The 17,395-nt window shown below is 44.3% G+C and overlaps 1 protein-coding gene and 1 long non-coding RNA gene across 2 annotated transcripts in view; one reads left to right on the top strand and one right to left on the bottom strand.

Moving 5' to 3' along the window:
- Positions 1 to 17,310, bottom strand: part of SVOP (SV2 related protein) — a 70,323-nt gene extending 53,013 nt beyond the window's left edge. The window contains exons 1-3 of the mRNA XM_006151495.1: positions 16,969 to 17,310; positions 4,556 to 4,716; positions 736 to 821 (exon numbers count right to left, since the gene is read on the bottom strand). Of these exons, the coding sequence (XP_006151557.1) occupies positions 736 to 821; positions 4,556 to 4,716; positions 16,969 to 17,003 (282 nt within the window). The 5' untranslated portion in view covers positions 17,004 to 17,310. The remainder of the gene's footprint in view (positions 1 to 735; positions 822 to 4,555; positions 4,717 to 16,968) is intronic.
- On the top strand, positions 4,751 to 11,968 carry LOC102484050 (uncharacterized). Its single transcript, XR_335012.1, has 3 exons — positions 4,751 to 4,798; positions 11,390 to 11,582; positions 11,821 to 11,968. It is a non-coding gene; the product is annotated as an uncharacterized LOC102484050 (long non-coding RNA).
- Positions 17,311 to 17,395: the final 85 nt, after the last annotated feature.

Raw genomic sequence — 17,395 nt, 5'->3', positions numbered from 1 at the left:
GAGAGAGAAAGAGAGAGAGAGAGAGAGAGAGAGAGAAAGAGAGAAATCACCCCCCGGGGGGGATGGCCACGCCGCAATCCCTTCTCCATTCTCCTCTCGGAATCTTGAGCATGCACACACACGCGCCTGGCGTGAGTTTAAACCACCAGGTCCAGGACTCGAACCGTGGTTGACTACATGGGAGTCCAGTGACATAGCCATTACGCTAACTGCTGGTCACACTGGTCCCTGTGTGTGGTTTTCTCAGGAGAGTGCCACAGTCAACCCCATAATCTCATGGTAGCTTCAAAGAGTTGAGAATCACTAATTAGCTAGGAGTTTCAACTGTTTTGTTTTTTTTTTTAAGAATTATTATATTTAACTTTATTTATTTATTTTAGTTTGAACAGAGAGGGACAGAGAGAGAGAGAAACTAAGAAAGTAAGCTACTGGGTCCAGGACTTGAACCGCAGTCAGCCATGTGGGAGTCCAGCGTTCTCAACCACCATGCCAACTGCCAGCCCTGATGCTTCAACTTTTTGAGAGCCATCATCAACCACATTCAACTCCCCAAAAGCACACACCCTGATCACTACCACTGCTCACTGTACGTGAACTCTGTTGATTGGTTATAAGCAAAGACTCTATGTACAGGGAAATGTTCTCTTCCCTGTGGACCATGGGTACTCAGTTGAGCAGGGTGGAGGTTCCTTAGCTATACATGTGAGTCCACTGCCCCATCACCCCAATACTTGCCCAAGCCAAACCGGTGAGAACAGACAGCTTCCACTGGAATTTCCCAAACCCAATGGCTTCCACCGCATCTTCCACCATGAAAGTATCTGAGAAGGAGAACGAGGAAGGGGAGAAAAGAATCAGTGTGTCCTGAAGTTATCTGAACATAAGAGGTTCTGGGGTGGTTTTCAGTCAAGCTAATTAAAGGCATCTCATGCTGCTTCTAAACTTATTCTGGAAAAATATCCCAGCAGGGGTGAAGAGGTATCTTGCTATTGCAACACTGTATACAACATGGAAAACCAGTCTGGATATAGATATAGATACAGATAGATATAGAGTGTATATATAATATGTGTGTGATATATGTATATTATATATGAATATATTATATATATGAATTACCAAGTATTCACATTTCTTCCTTTTTCAATTTATCACTTCCATATTAAAAAAGTACTTTACTGTTGTTCGTTTTTTAGGTTTTTGCCATAGGGTGCATGTGCTTTCTAGAGAGAGAGAGGGAAACTGAAAAATCACCCCACCAGGGGGCTGGTCACACCACAATCCCTTCTCCTTCATTCTCCTCCTGGGATTCTGGGCATGCATGCACACACGTCTGATGTGATTTTTAAGCTGCCAGGTCTGGGGCTTGAACCACATTTGGCTATGTGGGAGTCCAGTGCCTTAACCACCACAACACCTACTGGCCCCAGAAAAAAAAAAAACTTTTTAAAGGTAGAATTCATTTCTGCAGGCAGATGGAATGATGTCCACGCTATATTCTTAAGTGAAAAATGCAAGTACAGAGAGATACGTTCTGGAAAAGCAGTGTTTGGATAAAATTAGATACGTATGTGTGTGCATGCATCACACAGGGCAAGTGAGACTAAGAGGACATTAACAGGGTCGTCTTTGAAAACAACACTCATATTTCTGTACTATCTGAATGCTTTCTGAATGCATAAGGATTGTATTTGTTTTGTTGTTTTTTTCTGAGAGAGAGATTTTTGCTATAGGGTGTGTGCACTCACTGGAAAGACAAGAGAAACAGAAAGTGAGAAATCACCCCCCAGGGGGAATGACCACACTACAGTTCTTTCTTCTCCATTCTCCTCTCAGGATTTTGGGCACATACGCACACATGCCTGGGATGAGTTTCAAGTCACCGCGCCTGGGACTCAAACCGTGGTCAATTACATCAATCTACTGGTCCTCACATGGATTGTTTTCATGCTCAGAAAATTTTGGGTGTCATTTATAAATGAATAAGTATTCTGAAAAATTCTAAAAGACTAAACACCTTGTGGCATGCTGGATTGTACCCTGGAACAACCTCACTGGAAAAACACGTGAGATCTGAATAAAGTCTGGAGGTTAGTTGACACTGTGAACCAATGCGAATGTCTTAGTTTTGACAAATGTACCAAGGCTAGGTAAGATAATAATACTAGGGAAAGTGGGTGAAGGGTCTGTGGGAACTTTCTGTACTATCTGTGCAATTTTTCTGTAAGCCTAAAATGATTTTAAAATGAAAAATTAATTAAAAAATAAAAACACTGCGACAGCAGGTGGCATGGTGGTTAAGGTGCTGGATCCCACATGGTTGACTCTGGACTTGGAGTCCCGGACCTGGTGGCTTGAAACTCATGCCAGACATAAGTGCATGCATTCCCAAAAATCCCAAGAGGAGAATGGAGGAGAAGGGATTGAACCATGGTCATCCCCCATGGAGGGCGATTTCTCACTTTTTCTGTCTCTTTCTCCCTCTTCCCAGAGAGCACACACACCCTGTGGAAAAAATCTAAATAATAAATAAATATACTAAAAGAGGATGCTGGGTGACCCTTTCATAAATGGCCTTTGAGGATGTCATGCCCTTGCTAAGAGTCACCATCTTTTGGGAACTTTAACCATGGGCCTCAATAACAATAATCATAATTTCTCCTAGAAGTATGAGCTGGTGTTTATCACACTAGCAAGTTTTAGTTTCCTCTAGCAAAAAAGTATTGAGGAGAAAGCAGAGTGGGACCCACAACATCATTAATAGCGAGAATAGTAATAATAATAATATGATGGATTTACCTCGCAGTCATGATGTGCCAGGCACTGTACTGAAAGCTTGACGGACATTATTTATTTAGTCCCCATCACGACCCTATGAGCCGAGTACTGGGACTGTTCTATACAGAGGAGAATGCAGACTTGCCCTGTGTTACATAGTGGCACACTGTAGAGTTGAGCCCGGAAGTCAAGATTCTGCTCCTAACCACTTCCTCCCCTTCCTTCCCAGGCATTGCCTCCTTAGACCTGCCAACAGGCCCTGGGTTATAGTCACTAATCCTTCCTTATATTGGGAATCTGGGGCATTTCAGGAATGCATTGGATATTCTCACCCATCAACATCAGGTGGTCTGATCCACACCAGATACTGCCTCAGCTCCCATATTTGAGCAGCTCTGCTCAGAGTCAGCACCAGATCATGGGCAAGAATGTGACTTCTGAGACCAGACTGCCTGGGCAGATCCTTAACCTCATCTGCAAAATGGGAAAGATGGTGATAATAGTTCCGATTGGAACTGTTGTGAAGTACTACGTATAGAGTGCTTAGAATAGTGCATGCCACAGTGATTCCTTAGCCAATGACAGCTGTTCCCATATATCATCATCGTAATCACTATTATCATCACCGCTATCATCAGAACTGACATCATCACCATTGCCATCATTATACTATCTTCCATCACCACACCATCTTCATCATCACCACAATCGCCATTATAATCATCATCCTTACCATCATCACCATCATCACATGATCACAAGTACCATAGCATTGTTACCATCACTATCATTATCACCATCAACATCATCATCCCCATTGCTATGGTCACCATCGTCATCAGCACCACCATCATTTTCATCATCATCATCATTATCATTACCATCATCACCACCATCAACATCATCATCCCCACTGCCATCATCACCATTATCATCATCACCACCACCGTTATCATCACTATCAACACCATCATCTCCATCATTATCATTACCAACATCATCGCTGTCAACATCATCATCCCCACCATTATCATCACCACCATCATTTTCATCATCATCAACACCATCACCATTATCATCACCATCATCATCACCAGTACCACCATCAACATCATCATCCCTCCATCCCACCATCATTACTATTATCATCACTATCAACACCATCATCACCATCATTATCATTACCATCATCACCACCCCCCCTCCACCCCCCTCCATCACCACCATAACATCATCTTCATTTATTTACATATTAATGTTTTAGATATTTGCCATAGGGTCTGTGCACTCGCCAGATTGAGAGAGAGAGAAAGACAGAGAAAGTGAGAAATGGTCCCCCGGGGGATAACCACTCTACAGTCCCTTCTCCTTCGGTCTCTACCCTGGGGCTTGGGGGCATGCACGGGCATACACACACACACACACACACGTGCCTGGCATATTTTTCAAACCACCAATCTAGGACTTGAAGTGCCGAGTCAGGCATGTAGAATCTAGCACCTTAACCACCACTCCCTCTACCTGCAGACCCTTATCATCATTTTTCTCATCATCATTGTTATCATTCTCGGCCAAGTCATGCTGTCTGGTAGGGATTGTGATGTAACCCTGCCTGCTGAAGTAAATCAAGTAAGTTCAGCCAACTCTTTCAGCATCACCCCTGCACCCACTGGGCTCTCAACTGCCCCTTCATGAGGCCCTTCTGAGACCACCGCCTGGTGCCTCAGAGCCCCTCACAGTGTCCCAGGCTGATGTCCCAACCACCTGGCCCCCTCACCATCAGTGGGATTGGCAAACTCCTTGGGCACAGCTGCTCCATCGTCCAGCTCAACAGCCTCTAGGCCAGTACGGACCCCTTCGATCTGGACCTCATGCTCTCCTGAAGCGGTGTCGTCCTCTGACCTTGCACTCTCGCCCGTGCGACGGAATTTCACCACCCTAGAGAATAGAGCAGAACTGGTCACAATGGCTAGAACTCCCCCACGATAGCCATACTGCCCAGCTCTCGGTCCCAGGACAGGTGAACGTCTTCTCATGGGTTGGAGACTTGCATGGGTGGAGGCAGGCATTCCTTCTGAGTTGACGTGGTAGGGGTGATGGTGGTGGTAACAAATAAAAGTGTTAGAACATCAGGGTTGCCACCTACCGTGGGGCAGGTCAGGCACCACACAATTCCAGGAGCTTGATTCACCGGGCAGGCTATGTGAACAAAGATATCTTTATTCTAGACCCCACTACTGCTTGGAAGTACATTTGTTTCAAAATTTAGACTCATTTATATCTAACAGAAATAACAATTCAATCATTAAAGGTTACATTAGGCTCACAAAAGCTGGGCTCGAGCAGTATTTTATTTGTTTATTTATTTGTTTGTTTATTTATTTAATTTGTTAATTTTGCTAAAGGAGATATGTGCTCACGGGAGAGAGACAGAGTGAGAGTGAGAAATCACTCCTGGAGGGTGGTGGCCATGCTGCAATCCCTCCTCCATTCTCTTGTTGGAATTTGGGCACACACGCACACATTCCTGGCATATTTTATAGGCTTCCAGGCCAGGATCCAAACTGCACAGCCAGCCATGTGGGATCCAGTCACCTTAACCTCCATACCACATACTGGCCAAACAGTACTTTTTTTTAATTTTTCTTTTTTAAAATTTTAAGTAAATGTCCAAATTTTGAAATCGGGAGAATTCACATAAAAATCTAGATTCCCGGGACCAGCAGATGGCATAATGGTAACATCACTGGACTCCCATGAAGTCGACTGCAGTTCGAGTCCCGGATCTGCTGGCTTAAACTCATGCTGGGTGCATGTGCATGCATGCCCAAGATCCCGAGAGGAGAATGGAGGAGAAGGGATTGCACCGTGGCCATTCCCCCAGGGGGGTGATTTCTTGCTTTCTGTCTGTCTCTCTCTGTCGAGTGCATGTGCCCTGTAGCAAAAATCTCTCAAAAAAAAGCTAGATTGCCAATGTTTCTTGAAAAAGTAGTAGTCTGGCTGTCTGGGGCTCACACTCCCACGTGGGAATGGTGGCTGGTCTGAACAGTGCTGCCCCTTTTAGATGAAACAGACATTCCATAGTCCATCATTCTCCTCTCCAAATTATCTTCAGCTCTCAGGATCTTTTATCACTTGTGTTTTTTAAAAATAAATGTGAGGGATGACCACTGAATTTCCCTCCACAAACTTCTTAGATGATAGCCCTCAAACCTTACAACTATTGGGTTGTCGTAAAAGTCATGACCTCCTTTTTCATATTTTTCTATGGAAAAGTGTGTCAGGACTTTTCTCATGACCCAGTATTTATTAACACTTGCTATACACCAAGAGCTATACTGAGACCTTTCTATCATCTCCTGTTACCCTGAAAATTGACTTATGAATTAGAGACTGTTACTATACCCATTTTATAGATGAGAAAACACTCAGAAAAGTTAAGGCACTTCCTCTAGGTCACACAGCTTGACTGGAGCTGAGCCTTCATTCAGTCTCGGTATCTTTAGTATCAGAGGCATAGGTCTTAGTCACTAGGTGTCGGGCCAGTGCTTCTCGCAAGCATTCACATGTCTGAGGAATGAATGAGAGGCCTGAACTAAGCTGGCCTGCAAAGGCGGGCTTGCCAGACAGTGGAACAAGGTGTTCTGGAGCAGAATCAAAAGGCCTGACAGCCCAGGGACCAGACGGTGGTGCCGAGGTAAGATGCAATGTTCTGCAAAGCTAACCACATGGGGAGGGTCCTGGTTCATACCCAGAGACCTCCCTGCACAGGCCAGGCAAGTGTGTGCCTGCAACCCTGGGTGGCTGAGTCTGGGGCAGATTACGGTGTCAGGACCCTGTTGGGGAGGGGGGGGGGGAGTGTGCTTTCTCCTTCTCACTGTCTCTCTCACTTGGAAAGAAATAGATAAGCTTAAAAAAAAAAAAAAAAGGCACAGCTCGATTCCAGCTGGCTGATAGCTCTCTGGTCACTTCAGTTCAGGGGTTTGTGAGCTGGATGGAGCCCAGAACCCCTGCAGGGCTGGTTACAACACAGATGACTGAGCTCTGTCCCCAGGTCTGACTCAGAAGGTCTTGGCTGAGGACTGAGAATCTGAGTTTCTCATATGTCCCCAGGTGGTCCTGACGTTGCTGATCAGAAGATGCCAGGAGCAATTCTGAGCTCGCTAGCTGCCCAGGCTTCTTCACAGCACACAATAACTCTCAGGGGCGGAGCCCTGAGGCCCCCTCACTTTCTGCTTGCTGAGCGGGATGCCTGCAGCTCACCTGAGAGGCCTATGATACAGGACTCAGACATACGTCCCTGCAGTCTGAAGCTGGGGCATCCAGTACAGCTGGAAGGCAGGTGTCACTTAGGAGCCAGGACTTGGAGACAGACGGCCTCAGGCCTGGACATCTGGCAGGAAGGTGGGACTCAGGCACCTCCTAAGCAGCCCGGGCCAAGCAAGAACACTATTTTATTCAGAGTATGTACTTCTTTGGGTAGCTTTTGGGGAGGACTGATAGAGATGAGGCATTCTAAACCAGTGTAACCTGGCTCCCAATACCTCCCCAGATATTAATATATCTTTCACTTATTTATCCCTTCCATGAGAAAGAGAGCGAGACTGGGGCTGGCGGGAGGTAGGAGGCAGGTACCACCGGCAGGATCTTCACACTGCAATCCACTCCCCATTTCATCCAGCCCGGATCACAGGCACTCACATATACCCAGCATGCTCAGGGAGGTCCTGGGATGTAAACCCAGAACCTTCACCATGTGATCCTAGCTGCATGATCACTGTGCCACTGTCTGGTCTCAAGTCCCCAGGAATGTTGACTGGTTGCATTTGCCACTATGTATGGAGCAAAGACTCCCATCATGGTCAATTTCAAGCAACTGGTGGTTGAATAACAGGCCTAGAAAGTTCTTGAACATTTAAAAATCCACTGATCGGCCCTCTAGAGCTGGTATGAGCAGGCCCTAGCATATCCCTACACAAATAAAGAAAGAAAGAAAAAAAAAGCCCTCCAGGGCTGGATGGTAGCGTAGCACTGAAGTGTGGTTCTCTGTGAGGCAGACTCACATGGAAAGGTTGTAGGTTTGAGGCCAGGACTTCCTCAGTAAACTGGGCACCGTCAGACCTCTGTCATCTCTGTCATGGAGCCGTTTCTCTCTCTATCTCTCTCATATTCATGAAATAAATAAATATATTTAAAAAAAGTCTGGGCCAGCAGGTGGTATGGAGGGTAAGGCAGCTGGATCCCACATAGATGACTCTGTGGTTCAAGTCTCAGACCCAGCAGCTTGAAAATCACGCCAGGTATTATCTGTGTGTGCCCAAATCCAGAGAGGAGAATGGAGGAGGAGGGACTGTGGCATGACCATCCCCTTGGGGGTGATTTCTCACTTTCCCTTGCTTTGACTCTCTCCTGCAAGCCATGCTATACCAAAACTAAAAATTTTAAAACCACCATTTGAGTAGCTGACATGTAAATATTTTTCTCAAAGATATTTAAAACCATACTGTTTCTGTTGTTACAGTCATAAACAAAATTACACCAAATTCTAACAAATATTTTGAACATTATATTTAAAATTCAGTATTTTGAAATTTTGAAAGTTGCGTATTAACTTTCAAGGACTATGGAGTAAGAGTTAAAATTTTTTGATATGTAAAGTAAATGTTTGTAGGAAAATGTAAAAATAAGCTAAAATAAATAAATGAATTTAAAATTTGAAAAAATCTTTAAAAAAAAAAAAAGTAAAAAAGGCCAAGTCCTCAGGCTGCTGACGCATGCTATAACACAGATGAACCTGGAAAACACGGTGCCGAGTGAAAGAAGTCAGATGCAGAAGATGACACATGTATGATGTGAGACATCTAGAGAAGAGAACTCATCAGACACAGAGCAGATGGGCGTCTGGGCCTGGTGGGATTGCCGAGGGGTGGGGAGGGGCAAGGGGCTCCCTCTGGGATGATGAAAACCCTCTGGAACTAGATACAGGTGGTGGTTGACAGCATCATGAACCTTCTAGATGCCACTGAATTTAAGATGTGAGGGCCAGCCCTGTAGCCTAGTGGTTAAGGGATCCCACATGGCAGATGGTAGCGCAAATCCCAGCCCTGATGGAAAAACACACAGGGTGTGAGTGCGTGCGCCTAGGTGCCCACATCCTTTCAACTAAATATATATTTTTTAAGTTTAAGTTGATCTGCACAACAATAGTCCAGAGTGGGACTGACCCAAGGGTCCACTGGAGGATGGATGGATGAACACAATGTGGTATACCCATACAATGAGTTATTATTATTATTTAGACAGTTTTTTTATTTTAATTTAATTTAATTTAATTTAATTTTGCTATAGGGCACATGCACTTACCAGAGGGAAACAGAGACAGAAACCGAGAAATCACCCCCTGGGGGGATGGCCACGCCACAATCCCTTCTCCTCTATTCTCCTCTTGGTGTTTTGGGCACACGTGCACGTGTTCCTGGTGCGCTTTCTAAGCTGCTGGGTCTTACACTCGAACCACGTAGTTGGGCAGTGGGATCCAGCTGCCTTAACCTCTGAGCTACTGCTACCAACCTCGCTGCAGTTTTAAACCAGGGTCCATCCACATTTCTTCTCTGGCAAACCACTGGAAGCCAGGACACCTTTCTTTATTAAAGTTGGTTTTAAAACAAAGATAAGAGAAGCCTTCGATATTAAATTATACTCAGGAAGCAAGACTACATTTTGAATTAGTTGGGTTCCTAAAAGTATTTATCAACTACACGAGCCAAGATTTCCTAAGGGAAAAAAATGTAATATGAAAGAAAGAAAATAGCAGTGGCATATGTTAAATAGAGGAGGACTTCAAAACAGGCTGGCTCCCAATTTCTTGGCATTTGTTTTAGACACATATATATATCTCATATAATTTTCCAAAATAGCATGGAACATTTATTTTACATAATTTGGCTATTTAAGGAAGAGAAAAACTTGAGGAAATAGCTGTCAAGTTAAAGACCTTGTTTGAAACCTCAGATCATTTACTTCAGTACCTTAAATTAGGTCCTGTGATTTGATTAGGGTGTTTTAGATAAAGAAGTTGTCTCTTCTTTCATGTGAGCTTCTGGACTTTTAGCTGTTGAGTTTTGAATCTATCAGACTAAGAAAGAGGCTTAAACCAACCTGTGATGAAGCAGGGTGGCACTGAGAGAAGTGGTCTCCCATGGGAGAGAAGAGAGCCCAGCTCTAGCAAACAGACTGGCTTGGGTTTGAATCCCTTGACCCACACCAGTCAGTAGCTCTGTGGCCCTGGGCAGGTCACGCCTTACACAGTGTCACAAAGAGAAAAGGAGTGACTGCCTTGGGAGCAGCTGGAGAGCCTGGCTCTATCCTCCTGGATTTCTACAAGTGCTTCCTGAGGGCTGACTATGCGCTGAGTGCTGAGATAAAAGGGGGACAGAGCTGGCATGGTCCCTGCTCCCCTGGAATGGATGGCAAGTGGACGGTTTTGAGAGAAATACGCATCATTGTACATTTGTAAATGAATGGGTCTTGAGAAGGAAACAAATAGGATGACAAGATAAAAACAACAACAACACTTTTGGAGGGGGGCTGGCAGGTGGCATGGTGGTTAAGGTTCTGGACTCCCACATGACCAACAGTGGTTCAAGTCCTGAACCTGGTGAATTGCTTTCTCACTTTCCCCTCCTCTCTCTCTGGTCAAAAAAAAAAGTATACACACACACACACACACACACACACACACACACACATATGACGAATAAAATTAAATTTTAAAATTCTTAAAAAAAAAAAAAAGAAGAAAGTACTAGAGAGGGCAGGGGTCAGAGAAGACTCCACACGGAGGCTGAGTCAGGAACAGGGACGGTCATATACAGGCAGAGGAAGAGTAAGGCAGCAGCTGGTGCAGCAGCCAGCAGGTGCGATCCGGAGCACAGGTCAGATGGCAGGCCGGATGGAGCAGAGCGGACCACAGCGGGGCTTCGCTGTGTTATCCTGAGACCAATGGGATGCCTTTGAAGGGTTTCAAGTAGCAGCAAGAAGATGGAAGGTGATCAGAGTTGAGTTTTGAGAAGTCTCTCAGACCCATTACCCCACAAGAGGAGAAACAGATGACGGAGTTTTCAAAATAAAGGTTTTCTGGCTAGCCGTTAGCCTGGTGGTTAAGGCAGATGGATTCCACATGACCGATTGCACAGTTCTAGTCTCAGACCCAGCAGCTTGAAAAACACATTGTGGGGGCCAGCAGGTGGCATGATGGTTAGGGTGCTGGACTCCCACATAGCTGACTGTGACTCGAGTCCTGGACTGGTGGCTTGTCTTTCTCACTTTCCCTCTTTTTCTCTCTCTCTGGTCAAATTAAAGAAAAAATAATAATAATAAATAAAATATTCTTTAAAAAAAAAAAGAAAAACACACTGTGCACATGTGTATGCACCTAAAATCCCCCCAAAACTCTCTTTTTTTCTGTCTCTCTCCAGCAAGTACAAGCACCCTCTGGCAAGAAAAAAACAAAAACAAAAACAAAAAAACACCTGTGTGTGTGTGTGTGTGTGTGTGTGTGTGTGTGTGTGTGTGTGTATTTATTTATTTATTTATAATTATTATTACCTAGGTACAGCAAGCCCAAGAAATCAGAATATGAATGCCACTGGAAAGATACACTCAGCTGCGTGTACAGGTCTCAAGAAGAAGGGCCACAGCACATTGCAAGGGGCCACCCCTGGAAGCACCAAGGACCAGGAAGCAGAGCGAGGAAGGCAAACACGGGCAAGAGCTTTCACTGTGGTTTCCACAGAAAAGCTCAGGTGAGGCAGAGTAAGGAGGCTTGGGGCTGGCTAGTTAGAATCATTTAATCTGACTCTGGGATTTAGGGCTGTCTCTGCCTGTCTAGGACCCAGGTCAGGGGCGATGAGGCCAAGTGGATGTGGCCCAGAGTTTGAGAAGCCTGAGAACCTGATGAAGGGCTGGTTGGGAGTGTGGGTTCTGGTTTGGCTGGTTTGCATATGTAACTCACGCTGGCAAGTGAGCTGTTGCTGTCTCTAGGAATTAGATAATGTTCCCGGTACAGAACTGTACCTGGCCTGAGGAGTGAGCTTTAGAGAGATCCGAAGATGCTCCAGAAAGAGAGTGACCGAGGGACCAGCAGACGATGTAATGGTTATGCTGCAACTCACACCAGATGCGTGTACGTGCATGCCCAAAATCCTGAGAAGAAACCGGAGGAGAAGGGATTGTGGTGTGTCCATTCCTGTTTGGGGGGGATTTCTCACTTGTCTGTCTCTCTGGCAAGTACACATGCCCTACAGTAAAAAACCTCTCTCTCAAAAAAAAAAAAAAAAAAAAAAAAAAAAAAAAAAAAAAAAAAACAAGGGGAAAAAAAAAAAAAAAAAAAAAAAAGAAGAGAAATAGAGTGACTGATTTATTATATAAAGTACATTTAGAGCCTTGATTCTCACCCAGGGGTCATTTAGCCCCCTAGGAGATAGGGCAATGTCTGGAGAGAGTCTCTGTTGTCATGACTCGGGGCGGGGCGGGTGTGGTGGTTAGGAACGACATCTGCTGGGTAGAGGAGGCCTCAGATGCTGCTAAACATCCTAAATGTTAGAGAAGGCAGACACTAAGAAATAAGCTAACCATAGGACAGCCCTTTCCCCAGGTAAGTATTATCTGGTCTAAAATGTGAATAGTATCAAGGTTGAGAAACCCTGGATTAAAGAGTGAAAGGGATACTATTAATAATTATACCAGGCCCCCAGACCAGCAGCTAGTGTAACGGCTATGGTGCTGGACTCCCATGTAGTTGACCGCAGTTCAAGTCTCAGACTTGGTGGCTTAAACTCATGCCAGGCGCGTCTGTGTGCATGCCCAAGATTCTGAGAGGAGAGAGGAGAAGGGATTGCAGTGTGCCCATCCCCCTGGTGGGGGTGATTTCTCGTTTTCTATCTCCCTGTCTTTCTGGCGAGTGCACGCACCCTATAGAAAAAAAAAACTCTCTAAAAAAAAATGATGATGATGATGATACCAGGCCCAGCCAAGTGGTATTACCACTTTGGAGACTGGAAGCCTCATGAGAGGCCCGGGTTTAGTTCTAGGCAAATCTGAACAGGCCAGGCATTCTTGTGCATGCCTGTGATGCTAGCTATTTAGGGGGTTGGGGCAGGAGAATTGGGACACAGTGAGATATTGTCAAAAATACCTACATCAGGGGACCAGCAGGTGGTGTGGTGGTTAAGGCACTAGATACTCCCACATGGCTGACCATGGTTTAAGTCCCAGACCTAGTGGCTTGCTTTCTCATTTTTTTTCTCTCTCTCTGTCCAAATTAAAATAAATGAGTGAATTAAATAAATAAATCTTTTTAAAATTTTGTTTTAAAATAAAAATTAAAAGATACTGGGACCAGCAGTTAGCATAATGGCTATGTCGCTGGACTCCCATGTAGTTGACCGCAGTTCGAGTCCCGGATCGGGTGGCTTAAACTCACGCCAGGTGCATGAGCACGTGTGCCTAAGATCCTGCGAGGAGAATGGAGGAGAAGGGATTGCGGTGTGGCCATCCCCCTGGGGGGTGATTTCTCGCTTTCTGTCTCTCTCTCTCTGTCTTTCTGGTGAGTGCACACGCCCTATGGCAAAAACCTCTCCGGAAAAAAAAAAAAAAAAGAAACCCTCCTAGAAGTGAGACCTAAAATAGCCCAAAGTGCACAAGGTCCCACAATCAGGCAGAAGTGGGTGCAAAAATCTCAGCCTCCTGAATCTCCTGTACTTGATTCTGTCCAGGCGGACAGCAGGAGAAAGACAAAGGTTGTTCGTGGTCTCGAATGAACCACTCCCGAGTGAGCAGACTGTTTTCTTAGGTGCTACCCTCATCCCCTTCCCCCTCCCCCGACCCTGTAAACTACTTAGTGGCTTATAATCTACTAACACTTGGCCTCTCACAGGACTGAGCCTGTTCCAAAGTCTACTCTTGCCAACCTCCTACAAGGCGCTTCAAAAAAAAAAAAATCTTTTTTTAGGGGGCCAGAAGACTGTGTAGCAGTTATGTAGCTGGATTCTCACATGGCCAACCATGGTTCAAGTCCTGGACTCAGTGATTTGAAAATCATGCCAGGCACAAGAGCATGCATGCCCAAGATCCTGGGAGGAGAATGGAGGAGAAGAGATTGCGGTGTGGTCATTCTGCCTGGTGGGAGGGGGGATGTTCTCACTTTTTCTCTCACTGTCTCTGTCTCTGTCTCTCTCCAGTGAGCACACATGCCCTAAGGCAAAAACCTCTTTAAAAACATTTTTAAACTATATTGCTCTCAGAAAATCTGCCTCCTGCAATCTGTATACAATATATGCTTGTGTGATTTAAAAAAACATCTAAGTCGTGATTTGTACCCTATCAGATTCACGCCATTGTTTTTAGCTTCCTTTATAAATTAAGTTTAGGTCAACACATTTCAGGGCTGATTTGACTTCACTCAGTATAAGGCTGGGGTTTTCAGATTACAGTTTTGGGGAGTCTGACATAGTAAACCTACATATTTTGGTTTTATAAATGATTTTTCAGGCATGATAATAATAATAATAGCTTTGTATGTGGAGTGCTTTGTGTCTGCCAAGCATTAAGCACACATAATTTCATTTGTTCTTCATAATAATGCTAGAAATCAACTACTCTTTTGATACTCATTTTATATAGAGCTTAGGGAAACTTAGTCACAAAAAAATAAAATGACTTGCTTAAAGTCACATAGTCGGGCAGTGACAGCCAGGATTTGAATCAAATCTGTCTGACTCAAGAGCCAGTGTTCTTTAAAAAATATATATTTATTTAATTTTATTAATTATTATTATTACTTAATTTGATCAAAGAGAGAGAAAGGAAAGTGGGAAAAGAAGCTGCAAGGTCCAGGACTTGAACCATGGTCAGCCATGTGGGAGTCCAGAACCTTAATCACTATACGACTTGCTGGTCCAAAAGCCAATGTTCTTAATCAGTACACAATATGGCCTCTCTAATAGGTATTATATGTATTTATGTCTAAAAAAAAAAAAAGCCTGAATAATCAAGAAATAACTCTGGCAATAGGATGGAATTTGGGAATAGGGATAATGACATTTTTATTCTCATGCTTCTCTCTGAACTTTATTTACCATCTATATTGTATAGTAGAATTTGTACATTATATTATAGTCATATAAAAACTAAATTATTTTTTAAATTAAAAGGTAAAAAAACTTATTTTTACTTATTTATTTATTTTTTTTAGAGAGAGATTTTTGCTATATGGTGTGTGCACTCGCCGGAGAGACAGAGAGAGAAAGAGAGAGAGATAAAAAGTGAGAAATCACCACACTGCAAACCCTTCTTTTTCATTTTCCTCTCGGGATCTTGGGCATGCATGCACACAAGCCCAGTGTGGGTTTTAAGCCGCCAGGTCTGGGACTTGAACTGGAGTCAACTATGTGGGAGTCCATTATACCATCAGCTCGTCCCACTTTTACTCTTCAATTAAGGAAAAAATTGGTGTGATAATGTCATATCTGTATATTAGAAGATTAAATATATGTGAGATTTTTGCAGACTTCATAGACAAATGAATCTTTGCAAAGTTCACATAATCAGACACAATTTGAAATTGTTGGGGCCAGCAGATGGTATGGTGGTTAAAGCACTGGACTCCCACATGGCCAACCATGGATCAAGTCCTCGACCTGGCAGCTTGCTGTCTCTCTCTTTCTCTCTCTCTTGGTGAGCAAACGTGCCCTTTAGCAAATTTTAAAAAATTAATAATAATAATAAAGAAAACAAAATAAGGAAAAGAAAATGTATCCGAGAAAAAAAAAAACACAGTTCCAATATGCATTCTCATTCTGAGTACCAAATTCCATCTTTCCATTTGTGAATAATCTTTTATTTGGGGATAATAGTTTGGTTCTTGAACATAATATTTTTTTTCAGTGCAAGTGATGTGTTTTCTTAGATAGACTTGCACTCAAACCTTCACATTTTTATGGACACATACATTGACCTCTGGATATTATAATGAGGCGTCCTTTAACATTTGTGGAATGATGCTGTATTATATAATACAGGCTATTGGTAGATCAATTCATACAAGCTTGAAGGTACATTTTATATTAATTAAAATTTTAAATGAAAATTAATTTTACAGTGCTAGAGAAGTAAACACTACAATCCCTCTCAGTACAGAGCCTCAGAGGGCTACATTAGTCACACTAAAAGTCACCTGGGAGAATTCTTCAGTAGCTTAGAGAAGAAAACACAGCATTTTTTTTAAATCAAGAAAATACACACCTGCTGACAATGATGTACCCTTTCCAACAAACCCAGAGGCAGTCTACTTACATCACCCAAATGGCTAGCAATTCTAAGAATTAAAACTCTCCTTCCAAGATATATTCTTTACAATGCCCCATCTCATACTCTTTTTGCTTAATGAATCACCATCCATGTGTGGTAGGAAGACTCGGTAAACCCTTCTGCAAGGCCCCTGTCCTTTCCATTGCTTAATCTATACCCCTAAGATTCTCAGAGCAAATTCGGTATTCCTGAAAAATTGCCATCCTGAAAGGAGTGCATTCCTGATGTTCCAATGGTGAGTCTCACTCTAGCTAGCTGTTACAAAAACCTTTCATTCAAAAGAAGGCAAGAGGTTTCGGTAATCATGCATGGTCCTCATGCACACACTTCATAAACAAGACTTTGCCCAATCCTCCCCTCTAGGAAGGAATCTTGGCTTTTAAGGAACCAGCCTGCAACATCAGTTCCTTCTGAAAGACCTTGCAGAAAAATTAGGAATTTCACAGCACAGAAGGGTTGGGAAAGACCAATGTCATTGCATGGTCTTGTCGATTCAGTCCACATTTCAAAACAGCAGCTAACGCTTTCTTAAAGCACAGACCTCAAAATTCCTTTGGGATTGAGAGCAATTAAAAGGGAAAGCGTAACACCCGTGGCTCCCCCAGAAGATCCTGCCAGATCTGAAAAATTGAACAGAGTCGGAGACACAGAGGCTGGACTGCTGGGGGTAGGAAAATGGCTTGTTTCCTTCAGGCCTAATTCCTCCCTCTGAAACAGTTCCCTTTAATTTCAGGAAGCCATGCAGAGATGCCCTCCCCCCTGCAGGTTTTTGTTTTTTAAAAGAAAGCCTTTCTGCCTCTCACTCGCCCCCATGATACTTACGGCAGTTGCCTTAGCTGGAATAAATCCTCCTCCATGTCCGCGCTGCGCCAGGACGAGCCCTTTTCATGGCCCTTACACGGTAGTGTTGGATGATGAGCGCTCGGGGTTTCAGCACCGGAGCGCTGGACAGCTCCCGCGCCACGTCCTCCCTGGGCGGCAGCTGTTGGGGGAAGCAGCCGCCGGGGACCAGCCCACGAGACAAAGCCGCTGCCGCCAGGAGACCGCGGCGAGAGTGGGCGGCGAGGAGGAGGTGAGGGCAGAGCAAGCTGCGCGGGGGAGAGGGGGCGGGGACAGCCCTTCTGCTTGGAGGAATTTGCAGCCTCTCCGCGGCTGCTGATGCTTTCCTGGGGTGCCCGTAGGGCACGCCAGCCTGCGAAATGGCTGTCCCGGGACTAGTGAACACCCTTTGGTTGGCGAACCCTCTCTA

This window comes from Tupaia chinensis, unplaced genomic scaffold, assembly GCF_000334495.1.
Source record: "Tupaia chinensis unplaced genomic scaffold, TupChi_1.0 Scaffold000320_1, whole genome shotgun sequence".
Taxonomy (NCBI): Eukaryota; Metazoa; Chordata; class Mammalia; order Scandentia; family Tupaiidae; genus Tupaia; species Tupaia belangeri.
Note: the sequence above shows the minus strand (reverse complement) of the source record. Positions and strands in the feature narration are given on the sequence as shown.